A 21582-nucleotide genomic window follows, 5' to 3' on the forward strand; every position below is an offset into this window, starting at 1 on the left:
TGAGACACCCAGCCGGCGACCGTCCGGTCGCATGTCCGCTCTCATACCCCCCCAATGAACGAAGGAGTGGCCCATTATCCAGACCAGTCCTTGTCCCGCCCCTGTAAGAGAGTAATCAAGAAATCCATCATACAAGGCCCCCAGGAGACGCTCCCATCCCCTACCAACAAACTGTACCTTTACCAAAAACCCGGCCCACCCCCTACCAACATTGGAGGTGACCCCCTAGACTTTGTTGGGCTATCCCTATTGGCCCGCACCACCGCTCGCCCCAACCTTTACCATGAGCTGAGGTCTAACCTATAATCGAAACCTCCTAGACTCCCATCTGCCGATCATCTTCACCATGTCATCATCCAAACCACTACGTGCCGCCTCCGTTGCGGCCCCAATCCGAATAGAACGCGCCGAGAACTCATTCGCCACAAGGCCCAAAGCCCCCCAGACCCTCTGAACACCGTCACGAATTGATACTGCGACAAAACTGTCCCATCCTCATGCAGCAAAATTGATCCGCCCAACTTTGGCCGCACGTCCAAAAAATTCCTGCACCACCCTAACTGGGCACAACTCCGACCCCTCAATAGGGAACACTCGCACCACCTTGCCCTTCCCTTTCTGATCCGTCTTGGACTGACGCAACAACAATGCGACCCCCCCCTCGGGCCCACACCACATCCCCGGCTAACATGCCACCCTGTGCTGTTTGAGGGGCTGACCAACTCCCCCACGCGAAAGGTTCCAAAGAACGCCAGCGCGAAAGCCGCCCGAAACCACAACACCTCAAACCGGGATGGACACAATGTCCCCAACTCCCCCCTAATTCCCCGCAGAATCTCAAACGACACCGGGCGCCGGGAATCCGACCGACGCCCTTGCTTCCTGTAACCCTTTAGAGCCTGCCGAACACAGAATTCCTTAGTAAAGTCCAGACGCCCTTGCCACTTAAACAGAAAGGCCAAACCGGCCACCTTTTTGTCCAACCTGGACTGAGACCCCGGCCTCCATGTTCCTGGCCACAAAAATAAATCACCAATCCCCTGACCTCGGGACCGGCCGTGTCCACCTCGGCCTCACTTACCAGAGCCTGCCACTCCGACCAGACCTTCTCATACGCCCCCCCAAGTACTCTCACTCACCGATTATCTGATACACCCGGAGGCGATATCTGATACACTTGGGAATCCTCCCAAGCCCCTCCAGACAGGGGACCCCTTGCTCCTCCGCCTCCGGAACCAACTCCCGGAACCCGGCCCGCTGAAAGGCGCTGACAAGGCGTCAGCCACTACATTCTCCACCCCCGGCAAATGCACCGCATATACAAATATGTTCATCCGCAAACCACGCAGCCCCAGGTGCCGCAATAACCGAATAAACGGAGGAGAGGACGCTGTAAATCACTGGACCACCCCCAGATTATCAACATGGAAACGCACCTTCCGGTCCCTGAAGGACAAGCCCCACAATTCCACCGCCAGCACCACCGGAACAGTTCCCTACAGCACCAAATTCTTCGTGAACCCCGCCTACAACCAGGACTGGGGCCAAGAGCCCGCACTCCACTGCCCCTGAAAATATGCCCGAAAAAACCTAGACCGCCGACCGCATCCGTGAACAACTCCATGTCGAAGTTACTGACCGGACATCTACAAGTCCCTGCCATTAAAGGACTTCAAAAATGAATGCCACACCAACCGATCTTCCCTATGTTCCTTCCCCAAGCACCCATAGTGCCTAGGTGAACTGACCCCCGCCGTGCTTGCCGAGAGGCGCCTGCAAAAGACCCTCCCCATCGGGAGAATGCGGCACGCGAAATTCAGCTTCCCCAAGAGGGACTGCAGCGCTCGGAGTCGCACCTTCCGCAAACCCACCATCTCGCAAAGCTCGGCCTTGAGGCCTTCCAGCTTGTCCAGCGGCAGCCTACATTCCATCATTTCCAAATCGATCATGATGCCCAAGAATTGGATGACCGACCTCGGTCCTTCCATTTTCTCTGGCGCCAGCGGCACGCCAAACCGCTCCACCATGTGTTCCAACGTGGCCAACCATACGGCGCAAATCCGTAACCTCACCGTACAGTCCCCCATACTGATGGCGTCGTTGACCGACCCCCCCCTTTGGAAATGACAAATGATGAATAAGCCGGAACTTGTTCGGCTCCTTCTTAGGCACCACCCCCAATGGGGAAACCACCAACCCGTCCAAAGGAGGCGATACAAATGGGCCCCCTATACGGCGCAGCGCCACTTCCTTCCGTAGGCGTAGTTTCTTCTTCTTAGCCACAGGGGGGGACCACCGACAAGTTGCATGAAATGCCAACGCCCCCTGAGAAGCCCCTTTCCAATGACAGGGCGGCCGCCCAGTCAGGATATCTACCGAGAAACGGTCGCATCCTTTCCACCAACACCGGAGTCCTCCCTCTTACTTGCAAAGTCTCCGGAACGTCCCTTGCCCTGCTTAAAACAACGGGAAGCGGGGCGATTGCCACCACAGCCGGAGCACTCGTGCTTAAACCGGCAAGACCCTCCGAACTTGCAGTTTCCCTCTTTGAACTGCCAGCAGACCCCCTTTTTCTTTCCGGCCGACTGTCCTGGGGAAGAGGTTCCACCGGCCCCCCCCTGAAAAAACGGTGTGGACGTCCATGGGGCCGACATAAGCCGCATCCAAAGGCCGAAGTCCTTAGTGTCCCACCTAATATCAGGCCTAATAGCCCGGCGTTGCCGGAACTGCTCATCATACCGGAGCCACCCCATGCCTCCGTAACACCGGTAGGCCTCACTAATCGCCTCCCGATATCTGAAAAGTGCCGAACAGTGTTCGGGGCTTTTCTCACCGATCACGCTTGCCATGATAGAGTACGCCTGCGACCAGTTCGCAAAAGTTCTAGGTCTAAGCCTATACCTCCTCTTCTCCTCGTCCTCTTTCTTGGACTCCTCCGGCTTAACCCTACCAAGGTTAAACTTTGTAAGCGGTAACAACGTGAATATCTCTACATATTCACTTTTCCATATCTTTTCCCGCACCTCCGGCTTCAAATGAGAACCCAGCAGTGCCTCATAACCTGTATACACCTCTCCTTTTGCTGCGTCCGCCAACCGGACCAAATCCCTCTTTGCGGAATCGACCCCCGCATCCCCCTTTTCTGTAGGCGGCCCAGCAGTACCTGCCACCACCCCCTCCTGCTCTGCCTCTTGTCCACGGGCACCACAGCCCCCGATACAGCGACTGCCTCTGCGGGTGACGGCACCCCGGATCCCCCCGCCGGACCCCATGCCACCGCCGGGGCTGACCCCCCCTTCAACTGGCCGACCAACACCTCCAAACCCGCCAACAACCTTTGCAAACCTGCCTCCTCCCCTGTCTGTTCCCCCCGGGCGCCAGACCTACCCCCGCTCACCCCTGCCCCCAGCGGGCACCTCTAACTGACTACGGGGACCCTCCCCCCGTCCCCCCAACGACACCCCCACATTGTGTAATGCAGAATAAAAGACAACAGCGACTCACCGGGCTGTCTGGAAGCAATCCCACCAGCCGTCCGGCTCGACTCCCACGCTGCGACCTCCGTCCTGGGCGCGACCTCCTCTTCGGACAGCTCCCCCTCCGCGCAGTCATCAGTCCGGACCTCCTCACCAGATAAAAGGCCACCAGGCGACTCTGGCCTGGCTGCCGCGGGCCCAGAGCTGGACTCGCTCTCGCTGCGCACCCTGGACCCGTGAACCGACTTCCTTGACGCTTTTCTTGGTGCCGCCTGCCCACTGCCGTCTTCCACTCCCCCTCACCACGGGGCTGGATTGGAGGTGGCTAGCCGCGGATGATGGAAAGCTAGCCACCGCAGGGACAGAATTTTTTTTGCAGAGGCTCTCGGCCCTCCGGTGCGCAACCGGGGTCGGAGCCCGCCTCCCTATGCTCAGCACGTCGAGCGGACTTGGCCGCCGCATAGGAGCCCCCTGGCCGCCCCCCCCGACCCGCGCCGCCGACTGGTGGCCTCCTCGTGGCGCTCCGCCACCGCTGCGCTGCCCGTTCTGCAGGGAGGGGGCCCAGATGGGGCCGCCTTAACCACTATGGGACCGGGTGGAACAGTGGGCGGGAGCCCGTTTTTTAGGGGGGGCCCGAGGGGGCCCGGATGGGGCTGCCCTCACTTCTATGGGACCATGTGGAAGGACCAGGGGAACAGCGGGCGGGAGCCCGTTTTGCAGGGGGGGGGGGCCCGAATGGGGCTGCCCTCACTTCTATGGGACCGTGTGGAAGGACCAGGGGACAGCGGGCGGGAGCCCGTTTTGCAGGGGGGGGGGGCGGAGGGGGCCCGGGTGGGGCTGCCCTCACTACCATGGGACTGTGTGGAAGGACCAGGGGACAGCGGGCGGGAGCCAGTTTAGCAAGGGGACCGGATGGGGCTGCCCTCCCTTCTATAGGACCAGGTGGCAGAACCCTGGGAATAGCGGTCGGGAGGCCTGGATAAGCGCGCCCGCGGGGCGCCCGGCCCACCCCCCCCGAACGGGGGAATCCTCACTAGTGTCCCCGGGCGGCAGGAGCGGCCCCCAGCGTAGACTGGAGCCACCCCTCACCGTGGAAATCGGCCTCTTGCCTGAGCTGGGTGAGGAGAGCCTCGACCCCAGACATTAATGCAGGCACGTAACTATACAATCCCCCAGCCGCAGCCTACCTCACTGTTAATTTCTGGCAGAGCACAGCATCCCCAGCAGCTTCCTGTCTAAACTTCTCTCCACGTGTGTTAACCCGGGAAGCGTGGGGAGGAATTTATCACCTCTCCTCCCCCCTAGCTCTGCTTCCCTGTTAACCACTCCCACCAAACCAGAGCAGGGATTTGTTAACCCTGTCATGGCCGGCCCTGCGCCTATTGCAGGTTCTGTCTTTGCTCCGGGCCTCTCTAGAAGGTGGTGTGCCACCCTGCTACTCGCTTGCTGGCTTTAACAGCTTGGCTGCTGAAGCCCAGGTACCAATTGGATTTGGTCATCCCTATGCTCAGGAAAATGTACTTCTCAAAGTCTACAATCACATTTGTAAAGCCTATTTCTCTTGCTGTGAGTCAAGGAAATGTTATCCCAGGAAGTTCTCAGTGGGACAAATATTGTCTTTTCTTCAGTCTGGCCTTTATAAGCATTTGGCTTCGAATACCATCAAGGATCAAATCTTGGCCTTGGCAGTTTATTTTCAGAAGCCGCTTGCCTCTCACTTTAAGGTTTTTATACTCATAGGGCCAGATCCACAAAGAGGCGCCGTAACTTAACTATTCTGATTTAAGTTACACTGCCGCAAAATTTCTACCTAAGTGCCCGATCCAGCACTTACCTAGAAATTTTCGGCTGCCTAACTTAAATCCGGCCGGCGCAAGGCGTTCCCAATTCAAATGGGGCGAGTCCCATTTAAATTAGGCGCGCTCCCGCGCCGGATGTACTGTGCATGCTCGTGACGTCATTTTCCCGACGGGCATAGCGCGAAATTACGTTACGCCGTGTTTTGTGAATCGCGCCGGGTAAAAAAAGTTGCGTCGGGGAAAATAAAAAATAAATAAAAAATCAGCGTCGCTGCAAAGAAGGGTCTACTTTTACAAGGTGTAAACAGTTTAGGCCCTTTTCACACTACAAAATAAATCCGTTTTAATAATCCGCTTTAAAATCCGTCAGATAATGTTAAAAAACGGAAGTTATACGTCCTTTATAAAATATCATTAAAGTCTATGGGATTTTTTTATGTTCCGTAAAGATCCGTAATAGTCCGTTATAACATACGGACGTTAGTTATAACGGAATATGTGACGGGTCTTGCACTATTTTTTGTCAATTTTTTGTCCGTTGCAAGTAACGGATATATTAACGTCCGTTATATTTTAACATTGAAGTCTATGGCACATGGACGTTAGTAAATGTCTCCGTAAATGTCCGTTATGTTAACGGACGTTAATTTTACTGAGCATGGATATTCAGGGGAACCCCGCCGTCAATTTAAAACAAAAGTGACGTGCGGTTCCTGGTAAATATCCATAACCAGACCCTTCAGGTCTGGTATGGATATTCAGGGGAACCCCGCCGTCAATTTAAAACAAAAATGACGTGCGGTTCCCCCTAAATATCCATAACCAGACCCATTATCCGAGCACGTTGACCTGGCCGGCCGCAGAAAAGAGGGGGGGACAGAGTGCGGCCCCCCCTCTCTCCTGAACCGCACCAGGCCACATGCCCTCAACATGGGGAGGATGTCCCCATGTTGATGGGGACAAGGGTCTCATCCCCACAACCCTTGCCCGGTGGTTGTGGGGGTATGCGGGCGGGAGGTTTATCAGAATCTGGAAGACCCCTTTAACAAAGGGGACCCCCAGATCCTGACCCCCCCCCTGTGTGAAATGGTAATGGGGTACACTGTACCTCTACCATTTCACGAAGGACGTAAAAAGTATTGTAAAAAAAAACACTGACACAAAAGAATAAAGTCCTTTATTAAAAAAAAAAAAAAAAACTCCAGCGCTGAAAAATCCACTCGTTCCCGGCTTCCAGCGTTGTCCTGATCCTGCGACGGGTGCGGGTGATCTCCCGCGATGAGAAGATCCAGCGTCGGGTGATCTCCGCTCCGGCGATGTGAAGATCCATCCATCCGGCGCAGCAGCATCCCGGACCTCCTCTCACCGCTGGGCACAGCCCAGCGAATGAGCGGCTGAAGCGGTGACATTTCTTATATAGAGGAGGCAGAGCCACCCGTCACGTGACCCTGCCCCCTCTGACGTACCTCTGCTACGTCACTGGGGAAGACCAAGAAGAGAAAGGTCTTTCCTCTTCTTGGTCTTCCCCAGTGACGTAGCAGAGGTACGTCAGAGGGGGCAGGGTCACGTGACGGGTGGCTCTGCCTCCTCTATATAAGAAATGTCACAGCTTCAGCCGCTCATTCGCTGGGCTGTGCCCAGCGGTGAGAGGAGGTCCGGGATGCTGCTGCGCCGGATGGATGGATCTTCACATCGCCGGAGCGGAGATCACCCGACGCTGGATCTTCTCATCGCGGGAGATCACCCGCACCCGTCGCAGGATCAGGACAACGCAGGAAGCCGGGAACGAGTGGATTTTCAGCGCTGGAGTTTTTTTTTTTTTTTTTTTTTTTAATAAAGGACTTTATTCTTTTGTGTCAGTGTGTTTTTTTTACAATACTTTTTACTTCCTTCGTGAAATGGTAGAAGTACAGTGTACCCCATTACCATTTCACACAGGGGGGGGGTCAGGATCTGGGGGTCCCCTTTGTTAAAGGGGTCTTCCAGATTCTGATAAACCTCCCGCCCGCATACCCCCACAACCACCGGGCAAGGGTTGTGGGGATGAGACCCTTGTCCCCATCAACATGGGGACATCCTCCCCATGTTGAGGGCATGTGGCCTGGTGCGGTTCAGGAGAGAGGGGGGGCCGCACTCTGTCCCCCCCTCTTTTCTGCGGCCGGCCAGGTCAACGTGCTCGGATAATGGGTCTGGTTATGGATATTTAGGGGAAACCGCACGTCATTTTTGTTTTAAATTGACGGCGGGGTTCCCCTGAATATCCATACCAGACCTGAAGGGTCTGGTTATGGATATTTACCGGGAACCGCACGTCATTTTTGTTTTAAATTGACGGCGGGGTTCCCCTGAATATCCATACGACTTCTGGAGCTGAGGGTGAAATGTTTTTTATTAACGGACGTTAGAAAGGAATGATATAACGGATGTATACGGATAAACATTATCCGTTTTCAATAAAGGAAGAATGGTAAAATATTTATCCGTATGTATCCGTTATTAAATCCGTTAATAAACGTCCGTTAATAGGTGTAATACGGATATTATAAAACGGACATACAATCCATAGTGTGAAAGAAGCCTTACACTTTGTAAAAGCAGCCCTAATTTTACGATTGCAACGTAAGTATTTACGGAGATTTCATGAAGCTAAACCGCTTCGTGGATCTCCGTAAGTGCTCGTTTGCATACGCGAAGCGGCATTTCGACTCGAAATGCCCCCAGCGGCGGATGTGGTACTGCATCCTAAGATCCAGCAGTGTAAGTCGCTTACACATGTCGGATCTTCTGCCTATCTATTGGAAACTGATTCTGTGGATCAGTTCCAAAGATAGAAACAGGGATACGACGGCGTATCAGTAGATACGCCGGCGTATCCCTTTTGAGGATCTGGCCCATAGTTCCTCTGGTATATTTCCTAGCGACACCTTGGTTCTGCCAGCTCTTCAAGGCCCTCCCTTAGAACTTGTTAGATATATTTCTCCATCTATATCAAAGGGGTTGTAAAGGTTTGTTTTTTATTTTCTAAATAGGTTCCTTTGAGCTAGTGCATTGTTAGTTCACTTACCTTTCCCCTTCTAAATGTTTTTCTTTGTCTGAAATTTCTTACTTCCTGTTTCTCCTCAGTAAGCTGTTCTAAATGACTTTCCACTGCTTGGATGATGGTGGAAAGTTTACTGAGGAGAAACAGGAAGTGAGAAATTCACACAAAAACAAATTTAGAAGGAAAAAAAAAGCGAAGGAAAGGGTAAGTGAACCAACCAACAATGCACTAGCTTAAAGGAACCTTTACAACCCCTTTAACTCACAATGTTGCATTTCTCATCGCAATCACTTAAGCAAGGCAAGTTTCTGAGATGGTAGCTTTAACTTGTAGAGAATTCTCTTTTGCTAAACACAGACCAGGTTATTTTGAGCCCCAAGGGGGTTTCTCGTTTACTTTAGCAAGAACATTGTTCTACCATCTGTTGGTCTTTGTTTGTTCTGTCGCCCACCCCTTAGTTGAAAAGAGGTCCCAATATACCTGAATGCTCATTGCATTTCCAGTAGTGTACAATTAAGATTGTTGCAATTACTGTAAAACCCTTTTCTCTGAGTACATTATGAGACAAAAAGGCAAAATTGAGGCATGCTGGTACATTGGGCTGTCCTTACAGCTTTGTCTTCCCAGTGTCCAATCTCCTAAAGACAGCAGCATAATCCTATGCTGTGTCCCATCATGTACTCCTAGAAAAAGATCTTATGGCAATTCAAATATACCTTTTTCCAGATGATAGATCTATCATCACACACACACACGATATTCAGATGTGGGTAACTATAATCCTCCCTAACTATATATCTTGTTGACTCCTCGCTGATTGGGTGGATTTACTAAGGGCCAATAGACTTTGGAAGAGCAGTTACTCCAGAGTTTAGTAAATGAGGGGGAGCTCTGCTGACTTCCATCATCCGCAAGTATCCCCCTCCCCATTTCCTTGTACGTGATTGGTTATTCTTTGTAAAGGGAAGCTTCATCTCATTTACGAAGCTCTGGAGCAACTGCACTTGCAAAGTGCCCTTAGTAAATCCACCCTAGTGTTCCCTGCATCCAACTATGTCAAGGCCATAGAGGGGGGAAAAAAAAAAAAAAACCCACCCACACCATGAACTGGAAGAGAACCACTAAAACACCAGAACTCTCCCGTAATAAAAGTCTACAATCACATATATGCATTTCTTTCTATTTGCATAATTCAGAGAAGCAGTTTGCGTTTTAGATCCATTAAGCAATCTGCATATAATGAAACTGCCTCATGTCTTCATGACACATCGGGGAATCTGGTTTGGCTACCAAGTCTAAATGGCTGCAATTTTATGTGTAAAGACATTTTTTCACTTGGATCAAATTAAAGATTTTCAAAGGCAGACAGAGACCTAGGCAATGTGAAGCACTTGATTCCGATTCATCAGGCAGGGCCTCCAAACGTTGTCCTTCAATTATTGCATACATCTGTGACTAAATCTTCCATTAGCAACGTCTTCCCACGATCACGTCAAAATATGCTTTAGATTGAAATATGTTGGGCACCCGTTTGTACAAAAACTATTATTTCTTCAATATTTTGACAATAGCCCTCTGCCAATTAAAAAATAATGTGATCTACTGTAATAGACCTGAATAGCTGATCAAACACAGCTGGGTTAAGGCAGTGGTCATCAACCCTGTCCTGCAGGGCCCACTAACAGGCCAGGTTTGCAAGATAACTGAAATACATCACAGCCGATATCATTTGCTCCTCAGTGACTGCAGTATTCTAGACTGCATCTCCCCAAGGTAATACATAAAACCTGGCCTGTTAGTGGGCCCTGCAGGACAGGGTTGATGACCACTGGGTTAAGAGACACCCTCTTTAATTTGCAGAAGTACCAAACAGTGAGCAAAAAAAGTGCTATATTTCTTTATAGCACAGCATGCTCTGTAACCCAAGTTAGCATTTTTACAAAGTAAAATAATGACAGATTACATAATTGCAGAAAGACTTTATTGGAAACTTGTTGACAAAGCACAGTCACTGCTGCATTTAAGTATCACAAAAAGGTTTTGGTCCATATTTCAGGTAACAGGGATACATGGTGTTAATTATTCCACATACATAAAGGGATGCAGAGTAGACTGGTTGGATCCTCATGGGCGGGACTCAGTTTAGCTGCTCTCTCCCATGGTGTGCTTGTCGAACAGGTACTCGCCCATGCCGTTCTGGGGCAACCCAAGGCGCTTCAGGTTGGTGATGTAATCTCCAAGCTGCTTAATAGACTTCACCTGTTCCTCCAGGTATTCAGACTCCAAGAAGTCACACAGCTAAAGATAAAAATAGAACCAGTTAATTGTCTGTTTGAAATCTACCAAACGAATGCAGCGTATGAAAACATACGTTTCTTCTAGAAACCAGATTCTTACAACCTACAGTACACGATGAGAGACTAAGAATAGAACTTGTTACCATTTAGAAAAACCTGCTACGCTGCCAAGCTCTTACAGTGGCACTAGTTATAGGTCACCAGCCCATAACTGCTGTCTGCACATTTCTAGAGTAGGAGAAAAATTTCTGATTCAGTTCTCCATCTAGCTTCAGACAGAACTCTATAGGAATCTTAGAGCCCTTTCACACGTGCGGACCGTATGTCACCCATCCGTTTTCGGATGAAATAAATGTATCCCTAGGGTATAGCAGGCGTCAGCAGATGAACATCCGCTGACACCCGATCTCATCGGTCCCCACTATGGTCCGTTTCTGCAGATGGAGAAAAAAAAAAAAAAAAAAAAAATATATCATATTCCCCCCGCCAATCCCGTCTGTGGAGCGGATGAACACGGACAGGTGGTCTGTGTTCATCAGATCCCCCCATAGAGGAGAGTGGAGATCTAACAGGGCAGTCCCTGCACAGTGTGCAGGGACTGCCCTGTCATCTGCCGGCTTGAAGTACTGGAGTTGAAGAATATGATCACCCCAGGTCTGAGGGCTCATGGTGTGCACTGGAACACACAGTTGTGCATCTTGTGGCACCATCACCTGTTTGGTAAATTTGGCCTTGCTCCTGGGCTTTGTCTATTTTTTCTTTAAGCCCAGGTTCACACTGGGCTGCGGGAGTGAAGCCGTGCGAGTTCAGCTGAACTCGCACGATTTCGGCTGCGATTTCAGAGACATCTGCGCAGGTTTCTGCACAGATGCCAATGTAAATCGCAGCCCGAAGTCGCAAAAAGTAGTACAGGAACTACTTTTTTAAATCGGTGCAGCGCCGCAGATGCGGCGTCGCACCCATTGCCGACAATTTGAGATGCGATTTGACATCTCAAATCATACCAGTGTGAACCAGGCCTAAAACATCTTTCCACCAACTACCAGGACTCAGTGAAGGTAGATACTTACATGGGGGTCAACCTTGTCAGATCCCACTTTGTGCAGGTCCAGAAGAGCCTGATTCACAGTCTTCTCCAGCTGCAGAGCAGCCTGCATGGCCTCCAGGGTGTTACCCCATTCATCACGTTCTGGTTTCTGAGAAAACATGGAATGTCTACAGTTAGAATATTTACATTATGAAAATTAGATCTCCATTATACCATTTAGGTTGAGTTATTTATTGGGGCTACATTACAATCACATATATGCATTTCTTTCTATTTGCATAATTTAGAGAAGCAGTTTGCGTTTTATATCCATTAAGCAATCTGCATATAATGAAACTGGCTCATGTCTTCAGGACACATCAGGGAATCTGATTTGGCTACCAAGTCAGATACAGGCATAAAAGCGGATCAGTAATAAGTAGGGTTGTCCCGATACCAGTATCGGTATCGATACCGAGTATTAGCGGGAGTACTCGTACTCCCGCTAATACAATAGAATAGAATACTTCCCCCCCCCCCGCCGAAACCGCCAACAACGACGCCACCACAACGTTAATCACCGTGGCGCAGGGAACATTACAGACAGCTTTCGTTTGAATAGCCGTTTTCCCCGCCGCGCATAGACACTCCCCCTTGGACAGATCTGTCCAATCGCAAGCAAGGGGGAGTGTCTATGCGCAGCGGGGAAAACAGCTGTTCAAACGAACGCGGTCTTTAATGTTCCCCGCCGCGGTGATTAACAGTAGGTACGGGGGACAATGGCTGCATTTGGGGACACATTTAAAAAAAAAGTATCAGTATTGGCGAGTACATAAAAAAAAGTATCGGTACTTGTACTCAGTCCTAAAAAAGTGGTATCGGGACAACCCTAGTAATAAGATATACAAAACAGACAAAATATTTGGTGGCAAAGTCACCTTTTTTCAACCATCTGCATGAACCTCCACATGATCCAGACATCCAGCTTGAGCAGTAAACCACCAAGTTCTGTGCTCAAACATGACCTCAAGATTCACTTTATTCCTAGACCCAACTGGCCTCACCTACAAGGTTTGGACATCACACCCCAACGGTAAGGATAATACCAAATATATTTTTACCTTGACATCCTGCAGGACAACGCGACCCCCACGTTTGTTCTGATACTTCATCAATTTCTCAGCATGCTCTCTCTCTTCGTGACTTTGTTCCTTGAAAAACTTGGCCACATTCTGAAGGGCGATATCGTCACGGTCAAAGTAGAAAGCCTGAAGGAAGAGGGTAGAAAAGCTGAGTTAGGCTTACCGGTAACTCCTTTTCTGAGAGTCTTCCAGGACAGCCCATGAGACCTAGGGCTCCTCCTACCAGGACAGGAAACACGTTAACCCCCACCAGATAAAAGGGCGGTCCTCCAGGCCCCATGCCAGTCTTCTCGAGAACCGTAGGACTACCCTGAAAAACATATGCATTAATAACACATAACTTCCATACAACAAAACCGGGTGGGAATCCGGCTGTCCTGGAAGACTCTCAGAAAAGGAGTTACCGGTAAGCCTAACTCAGCTTTTCTCTCAAGCGTCTTCCAGGACAGCCCATGAGACGATGAGCCAGAACTTACCAGTCTAGGGTGGGACAACTGCCTGAAGGACCTTTCGACCAAACGCCTGTTCTTGAGCGGATAGCAGATCCAGGCGATAATGTTTAATAAAGGTCGAATAACTGGACCATGTGGCAGCTTTACAGATTTGTTCTGGTGAAGCACCAGCCCTCTCAGCCCAAGATGCAGCCAAAGCTCTTGTTGAATGTGCTGTAACAAAAGGTGTAGGAACTTCTCTGATTTTATAGGATTCTGAGATGGCCTGCTTAATCCATCTAGCCAATGTGGCTTTAGATGCACCTTTACCTTTGTGTGTACCTGAAAAAAGGACAAATAAAGCGTCTGTCTTCCTGAAGACCTTGGTGACCTCCAAATATGCAAGAAGGGTTCTTCTTACATCTAAAAAACTAAATTTCTTTTCCTGATCACCCTGTGGTGAACTACAAAAGGATGGCAGTACAATGTCTTGTGATCTGTGAAATGTACTAGCTACCTTAGGCAAAAAACCTGGATCAGTTTTCAATACAACTCGATCCTCAAAAATCGTGAGGAAAGGCTCCCTTACTGATAAGGCCTGTAACTCGCTTACTCTACGAGCTGAGGTAATAGCTACTAAAAAAATAGTTTTTAAGGTAAGTAATTTAACAGAAATATCCTCCAAAGGCTCAAAGGGAAACTCTACCAGAGTTTGAAGTACCAGGGACAGGTCCCAAGTTGGACAACTTCTTACCACTACTGGCCTGGCCCTTGAAATGGATTTAAAGAATCTAGCTACCATGGGATTTTCCAAAAGAGAAAACTGGAGGAAAACGCTGATAGCTGCCGCCTGTACCTTTAAGGTACTAACTGAAAGACCCTTGTCGACACCCTCTTGAAAAAATTCCAAAATAGAAGGAACATCATGCGTTGATCTTTGGTTTTCAGACAACCATGAATTAAACTTTTTCCAAACCTTGGAATAGATGGCTCTAGTGACTGGTTTTCTGCAATTTACCAAGGTTCTAATCACCTTGTCAGAAAACCCCTGAGCCTTCAGTATCTTCTCTTCAGATACCAAGCTGTCAAGCTTAATGAAACCACCTGTGGGTGTGACACTGGACCCTGCGACAGCAAGTCCTCTCTGTTCTGAAGTCTCAGTGGAGGCTCCGAGACCAGAGACTGTAGCAGGGAAAACCATGGCCTCTTGGGCCAGAAGGGGGCGATCAGAATAAGATCTGTTTCTTCTAGGAGAAACTTCCGGAGCACTTCCGGAATGAGTCTGATTGGCGGAAATGCGTAGCAGAGGTTGAAGGGCCACGGATTCGCCAGGGCATCTATCCCCAGTGATCGATCCTCTGGGTTTAGAGAAAAGAACTCCTCTGTTTTGCGGTTGTCCTGATTTGCGAACAGATCCGCTTCGGGACAACCCCATTTGTTGGTGATCTCCAAAAAGACTTCTGGATGAAGTGACCAATTGTCTCGCTCCACCCTGTGGCGACTGAGGTAATCTGCCAAACTGTTTTGCGTCCCCTTCAGGTGCACTGCTGAAATTGAGCCTAGATTTACTTCTGCCCAAGACAAAATGTTTTGTGCGATTCCTTGAAGAATTCGACTCCTCGTGCCTCCTTGTTTGTTGAGGTACGCCACTGTCGCAATGTTGTCTGACAGGATCTGGAGATTGTGACCCCTGACCTCCGATTGAAAAGCTTGCAGGGCTCTTTGCACCGCTAGCAGCTCCCTCTGGTTCGATGAGGCTCTTGCTTCCTTCAAGGACCATTTCCCCTGTGCGACCTGGTCTTTGAGGTGGGCTCCCCACCCCCAGGCACTTGCGTCCGTCGTGATCCTCTTGGATATCGAGATGGACCAAGGCAGGCCTTTTGTTAGGTGCAGATTTTTCCTCCACCACCACAAACTTCTCTTTACCTTGGTCGGTAACCAAACTTTTGACTCTAGGGACCTGGCGTCCCCGTCCCAATTTTCCAGAAGGAATCTCTGCAATGGTCTCTGATGGAACCTTGCCCATGGTACCGCAGGGAAACACGAGGTCATGAGACCTACCGTCCTTGAAATTTCCCTCAGTGAAACCAACTGATTGGTCTGTAAGGCTGACACTGCTTGCACCATCTTGGAGACCTTCTCTTCTGGGAGAAAAACTTTTTGGACTACTGAGCAAAAGTCGTAACCCAGGTACTTCACCTTCTGGGCTGGATCTAGGGAAGACTTTTCCCTGTTTATCAACCAGCCCAGGGATTGAAGGAAGTCGAGTACAGTCTGAAGATCTGCTAGTAATTTCTGGCGGGACTCTGCCACTATTAATAGATCGTCCAGGTAAGGGATGATAGTTATCGCCTTTAATCTTAGTGGCGCCAGCGCTTCCCCCAATACCTTTGTGAAGATACGAGGGGAAGAGGACAGACCGAAGGGGAGGGCCTGAAACTGGAAGTGCCTGATTTCCGATCCCATCTTTACTGCTATTCTCAGGAATCTCTGGAAAGCCGGATGGATCGGGACATGTAGGTAAGCATCCCTGAGGTCCAACGTGGCCATAAAACAGTTTGGGTAAAGCAGATTCTTGATAGAGAAGACTGTCTCCATCCTGAAGTGTTTGTATCGGATCGATTGATTTAGAGACCGAAGATTCAGAATAAGCCGATACTTTCCTGACGGCTTTCTGATGACAAAAATGTGGGAATAAAACCCTTTGTTCTGATCTGACCGAGGAACCGGAATCAGGACCTTCTGGTCTAACAACTCTCCTACTTGGAGACCCAGAGCTCTTGCTTTCTCCCGATCTTTGGGAGGAGATGTGATCAAGAGTCGTTCTGGTGGCCGACAGGAAAACTCTAGCCTGTATCCATTTGCCACCAGATCCAGAATGAAGGGACTTGAGGTGACGGTTGCCCATTGTGGGAGAAAGGCCCTCAGTCTTCCCCCCACTGGCAGATGTTGGTCATTGTGGCTTGGCGGGCTGCTGAGGTGTGTTAAACAACACACCTCCTCTCCCTTTGCCTTTGTACCCGGACCAATGTTTTTTGGGCCTATTGTCCTTTTCTTTAGGACCTTGTTGCCATGGCAAGCCTTTATTTTGGCCACGAAAAAACTTTCTTCCCATCTGCTTTTTCTTTTCTGGAAAGGCCTTTTTCCTATCGGCCGTACGTTCCAGTGCCTCCTGCAAACCTGGGCCAAAAAGATGATCCCCGTTTAGGGGAAGCCCACATAATCGTAATTTAGATGCTGCATCCCCAGACCATGTTTTAAGCCAAATGCTTCTTCTGGCTGAGTTCACTAAAGCTGAAGTTCTGGCTGTCATTCTTACCGATTCCGCAGATGAATCTGCCAGAAAACCCACAGCACTAAAAAGGAGAGGAAAGGATTTTAAAATCTCTTCCCTAGAAGTACCCGCTAAAAGATGGGTTTGGATTTGTGTAAGCCATTCCTCCAGATTTCTGGCTACACAAGTAGAGGCCAGAGCTGGTTTGAGATTCCCCATAGCTGAATCCCAAGCTCTATGAAGAAGGACATCACATTTTTTGTCCATAGGATCCTTTAGCGTACCCATGTCATCAAACGCCAGGTCCGAATTTTTTGAAACTTTTGAAAGAGGAGCATCTAACTTTGGGTTCTTATTCCACGGTAGAGCTGCATCCTCATCAAATGGAAACCTTCTTTTTAGGTTACCGGAAAAGAAAGGTTTTCTCTCTGGACTCTCCCACTCCAGTTTGATCGTATTAAGGAGGGAATCGTGCACTGGAAAGTTTTTACTTTTCTTTTTGTGCAAACCTTTGTACATAAGGTCATGCTTAGACATTTGTACCTCCTCCTCCTCCATTTCAAGGGTGGTATAGATGGCTTTTAACAAATTATCCACATCTTCCAGAGACAATTTGAACCTTGAGCCTTTAGAGGATACTCTATCCTTGGGCTCTGTATCTGACCCTGAGTCTTCCTGAGAAGAATGGGTAGATTTGGCTTCAGCCTCAGAGTCTTCACTCTCTACGCTCACCTGCGGGGTGCTAACCACTGAAGCCTTTCTTTTTGAAGATGTACCCTGTTGGGGAACCTGCATTTTGTCAATCAACTCCCTAAATGAGCCAAAGGTAGAAGCAAGCTCATCCCTGACCGAAGTCAACATTTTTTGACATGAGGTCACTGGGTCATCCTTCACTAAACCATCTATACAAGTGCGGCAAACTGGTTTTCCCCAAGTGGAACTCAGTTTGTTACCGCACACCGCACATTTTCTCTTATGTGGCTGTGATTGGGCTTTGTCCTGAGTCTTGGCCTGAAAGACACAAATTAAATGACCCCATAAGTAACCCAAGCCACAAAAAAATACTCCATCACCACGTGCAGGAGAAGAAAATGTGTCCCCTAACACCTAATCCTATGATTGGGAGGGGGGGGGTAAAAACCTTCACCAGGATAGCAAGAAAAAGTGACCATAAAAAACACTTGCAGCTTACCTGAGAGGTGCTGGTGTTGGGGACTGCATCCGTTGCCTGAGCGATTATCGCAGGATTGTCCATGCCGTCCGTCTGGTAGTCCTACAGCCTGTGCTGTCTTTACCAGAAATCACCAGCAGCCATTAGCCCCCGTTTCGCGCCGTTTTATGGAGACAGGAACCATGTCTCCGGCGCCCGAGGATGACGTCATGCGACCCGGAAGTGACCCTCGCCGGATCTTCCTGTAGCCAGCTTGAAGCGCAGAGGCTCCGCCCCTACCAGCGCTAGTGAGCTCCACGTTTCCCAGCACGAATCAGCCATGCTGTGTGCGGGAAACACTCTCACCAACATACAGCCTGTGCTGCGAACAGCGCAAGGGACCCGACGCCATCCCGGTCCTGGCCCTCTCCAGGCACAAAGAAGCAAGGGCAGCAGCAAAAACTTCCCCATGGAAAAACTGCTAATGGCAAGGAGGTTAGTCAAAATATATACATACCCCTTTGAACGGTCATTAGAGCCCCTGCCCATGAGACCTAGGGGACCAGGTTCCTGAAACATGTTACCCCCCATCCGGAGGAAACACTAATACTGGCATGGGGCCTGGAGGACCGCCCTTTTATCTGGTGGGGGTTAACGTGTTTCCTGTCCTGGTAGGAGGAGCCCTAGGTCTCATGGGCTGTCCTGGAAGACGCTTGAGAGAAATTTAATTAAAAAATTAGACACGCACAGATCTCGAGCAGTAGCAGGTATCCAAATAACAGGATTTTATTCTGACCAAGAATTTGATGTATCAGGACAATCTTTTCCCAACACAATAAATTCACAATTAGCTATAATGTAAAAAAAAAAAAAAAAAAAAGTTAATTTTGACAGAAAATTTCGATTTTGTTTGGACTAAAAATGTCATTTTAGTCTTCTGCAATTGTTTTAGTCATATTTAGTCGACTAAATCTCAAGTAGATTTTAGTCCACTAAAATGTCCTATGTTTTAGTCGACAAGAGTCTCCAGTAGAGATTTTAGTCTTCTAAAAATCGAATGGGTGTAATTTAATTGCAATGCATCAGTTAACATTTCTCTACAATTTCCAAACTCATATACTGCTGCAGTGAAGAATCAAATATGTCATTATTTATGGTATTGAGGTAATGAACATTTTGAAGTCAAATTTCAATTTAATTTTAGTCCTAGTAATTAAAGGGAAGAATCTCTTTAAAAGGTTTAGCAATTATCCAGTGGATTTGGCAATTTTAACCCAACCATAGACGATTCGAATCTCGGCTGGTTCAGCTGGAAATGGCCAAGATTCGAAGTATGTATGGGCAGGCTGAATGTACCCAAATTGATCGATCAACTTGGGTTAAACTAGCCTGTCAGTTTGCATGCAATTATTGCTAGCGGCTATTATATCTGCTTAGCAGTAATCACTGTGTTCTCCCGGCTGCTCTGCTGGAGTCATTTCCCCCCCCCCCCCCATCAACAGTTGATCAAGCAAATTTCTCCTGCTTAAAGAGGAAGCAAACCCTCTAAGAAAAAAAAAAAAAAAAACCTGAAAGACAAAGGCATAGTGAGCTAGTATGCATAGCATACTAGCTCATTATGATTTACTTAGCCGAGATCGAAACTCCCGCAGCGGTCCTGGGTGACCTCTATGATACCCAGAGTGACTTCTGGTATCACTGTTTCGGCACGGTGACTGGGCGGAGCAGCGATGACATCACTCCCGCAAATGCACCCAGGTGCCACCACTAACGGCATGATCGCTGTTACAAGCGGCACATCGGTATTTTCTGCAAATATCTCATAAACCTTTTAGGTTTGGGAGATATTTGTTGCACCTACAGGTAAGCCTTACCTGTAGGTAAAGTGGTTGTAACGGGTTTAAAGCTACTTTAAGCCTTGGCGATTTTGGGTTCATAAAGAATAGACGACAATAACATTAAGCCCAAGAAGAAACCTGTGTCTTATTGTTCAGCCGTGTACTGATTACCAACAGAGTCATCCATTTTGTAGTCTTCCATTATTTAGCTCCTTTCAAATTAACATTAACACGATGACTCATTATTAAGCAATAACAAAAGGAATTTCACAAAATCGTTCTAACTGACACAGACAGTCAGCTGGCTAACTGACGCTATATTTTTTTTATACTTATGAAAACAAGTCTATTAGAAAATACTTGGTAAAACCCCAGCTCTGCAGCTAGCCTTTGTACATAAAGAGCAGTAAGAAGCCACAATAGCTTTTTCACAAACGCCATTTACATGTTTTTCCACTGAAGAATGAGCCTGGAGGAGAGTAAAGCTTTTAGTGCTGGAGGGGGTGTTAGTAATGTATAGTATGCAAGTAGGCGGGCGGTGGGTTTTCTTGTCCCCCTCCCATCAGCGTCCTTGCACAAGAGAAGAAAAACTGGTTTTCAGCCTCTCAGTACATGGAGAGATAAGATAGCTGGGAACAAAGGGTGGGAAGCACTGCAGAGAGCTGATATTGATTACTGTGTGCAAGGGAGGCGGTGGAGGAAACAGCACAATGTGTGGATTCTTGATTGCATAGGGCAGCAGTGAGCTCACTACAAGGTGCCATCTTGCCTTTGTAAAACAGCAGTAAAGGGAAGTAAAATAGCATAAAGATGTAAATGAGCCAACAAGGTAGTCAGCAATCAAATCCTATTAGGTTGAGACGTTCAGGTCTATAAAACACATCTGATCTACAACAGGCAAAAAAAAAAAAAAAAAAGGGGGGGGGGGGGCATTCTATCTAGCTGATCGGACAAGCTGGGGTAATCATCACGCACACCATGGAACATCTATGTCAGTGGTCATCAACCCTGTCCTCAGGACCCACTAACAGGCCAGGTTTGCAAGATAACAACATCACAGGTGATCTCATTTGCTGCTCAGCGATTGCAGTATTCTAGTCTGCATCTCCCCAAGGTAATACATAAAACCTGGCCTGTTAGTGGGCCCTGAGGACAGGGTTGATGACCACTGATCTATGTGACACAGTATGGCTCCACAGCAACGTATCCAGATCATTGGGTATACAAGGCGTTTCTATATCATTTAGGTATTGATATGTCAGTGTTACCATTTTAGCATAATGCTGAGCACAATAGTGCAACTGCCTTTAAGAGGAGGTTTGTAGATCCGCAAACTACAGCCCTCCAGCTGTTGTAGAACTACACATCCCATGAGGCATTGTAACACACTGACATGACTAGGCATGATGGGAATTGTAGTTCCAAGACCCATGCCAGAGACTTTACAATATGGCTGCTGGCTCCTTTTCATACATAACTAGGTCTCTGCCTGAATTTTTGTTATATAATATAATAAAATAAAAAAAAAAAAAGGTACTCACCATGGAGAGGTAGGTGTAGGAAGCGTACAGCTCCATGTTCACCATACGGTTGATGGCAGCCTCGCAGTCGCGGTGGAAGTTCTGGCGCACCTGGGAATCCATTTCGGCGGTTTGGTGGTTTTGGGTGGCGCACAAAAAAAGAAGTAATGCAATAGATGTTTCAAAAGTAAAAGAGCAAAGGACTCAGAGAGGGTTCCGTTCAAACACTGTTGAAGCAAGAACTCTGCTCAGAGTCAAGAGAAGATCTGATCTCAGTACAAAGGAGCTCTGTATATATAGGCAACCAGCCTGAAAGCCTGGGGACTTCCCTCCCTCCCTTCACTTACATCATCCACCACAAGCCAATCAAAGTCCACGTATGCTGCTGACAGTCACAGAACGTGTGCACCAATAGTGTTTTTAGAGCAGTGTGTAAAAAAAAAAAAAAAAAACGCAGATTCACATTCACAGGGCAGAAAATGTCAGTTATGCAAGTGTAAAATTTTACTAGAAAAATAATGCGCACAATGCGTGCTTTAAAATAAACGTTGCAACACCTACATATACAGCATACATTAACCCTTTATC

General features: G+C 48.5%; 2 protein-coding genes across 2 annotated transcripts; both read right to left on the reverse strand.

Annotated features, from left to right (window-relative positions):
• Positions 1–10279: 10279 nt before the first annotated feature.
• Positions 10280–21274, reverse strand: LOC120915340 (ferritin, higher subunit). Its single transcript, XM_040325751.1, has 4 exons — positions 21016–21274; positions 12761–12907; positions 11683–11808; positions 10280–10613 (listed from the first exon to the last, which is right to left on the reverse strand). Exons 1-4 carry the CDS (start codon positions 21115–21117, stop codon positions 10458–10460), a joined length of 531 nt encoding a protein of 176 aa, XP_040181685.1. The 5' UTR covers positions 21118–21274; the 3' UTR covers positions 10280–10457.
• Positions 13001–16140, reverse strand: LOC120915339. The gene is made up of 2 exons (XM_040325750.1): positions 13258–16140; positions 13001–13091 (listed from the first exon to the last, which is right to left on the reverse strand). The coding sequence occupies exon 1, from the start codon at positions 16118–16120 to the stop codon at positions 13262–13264; it is 2859 nt and encodes a 952-aa protein (XP_040181684.1). The 5' UTR covers positions 16121–16140; the 3' UTR covers positions 13001–13091; positions 13258–13261.
• Positions 21275–21582: the final 308 nt, after the last annotated feature.

Source organism: Rana temporaria, chromosome 10 (assembly GCF_905171775.1).
Source record: "Rana temporaria chromosome 10, aRanTem1.1, whole genome shotgun sequence".
Lineage (NCBI taxonomy): Eukaryota > Metazoa > Chordata > Amphibia > Anura > Ranidae > Rana > Rana temporaria.

Excerpts from the sequence above, each read along its gene's own strand:
- LOC120915339 (XM_040325750.1), bottom strand. The coding sequence starts at position 16,120 with ATGGGCAACCGTCACCTCAAGTCCCTTCATTCTGGATCTGGTGGCAAA.
- LOC120915340 (XM_040325751.1), bottom strand. The coding sequence starts at position 21,117 with ATGGATTCCCAGGTGCGCCAGAACTTCCACCGCGACTGCGAGGCTGCC. Across the intron at positions 12,908-21,015 it reads CCTACACCTACCTCTCCATG|GCTTTCTACTTTGACCGTGA; the intron begins GTGAGTACCTTT and ends CTCTTCCTTCAG. Across the intron at positions 10,614-11,682 it reads CTGACAAGGTTGACCCCCAT|CTGTGTGACTTCTTGGAGTC; the intron begins GTAAGTATCTAC and ends TTTTATCTTTAG.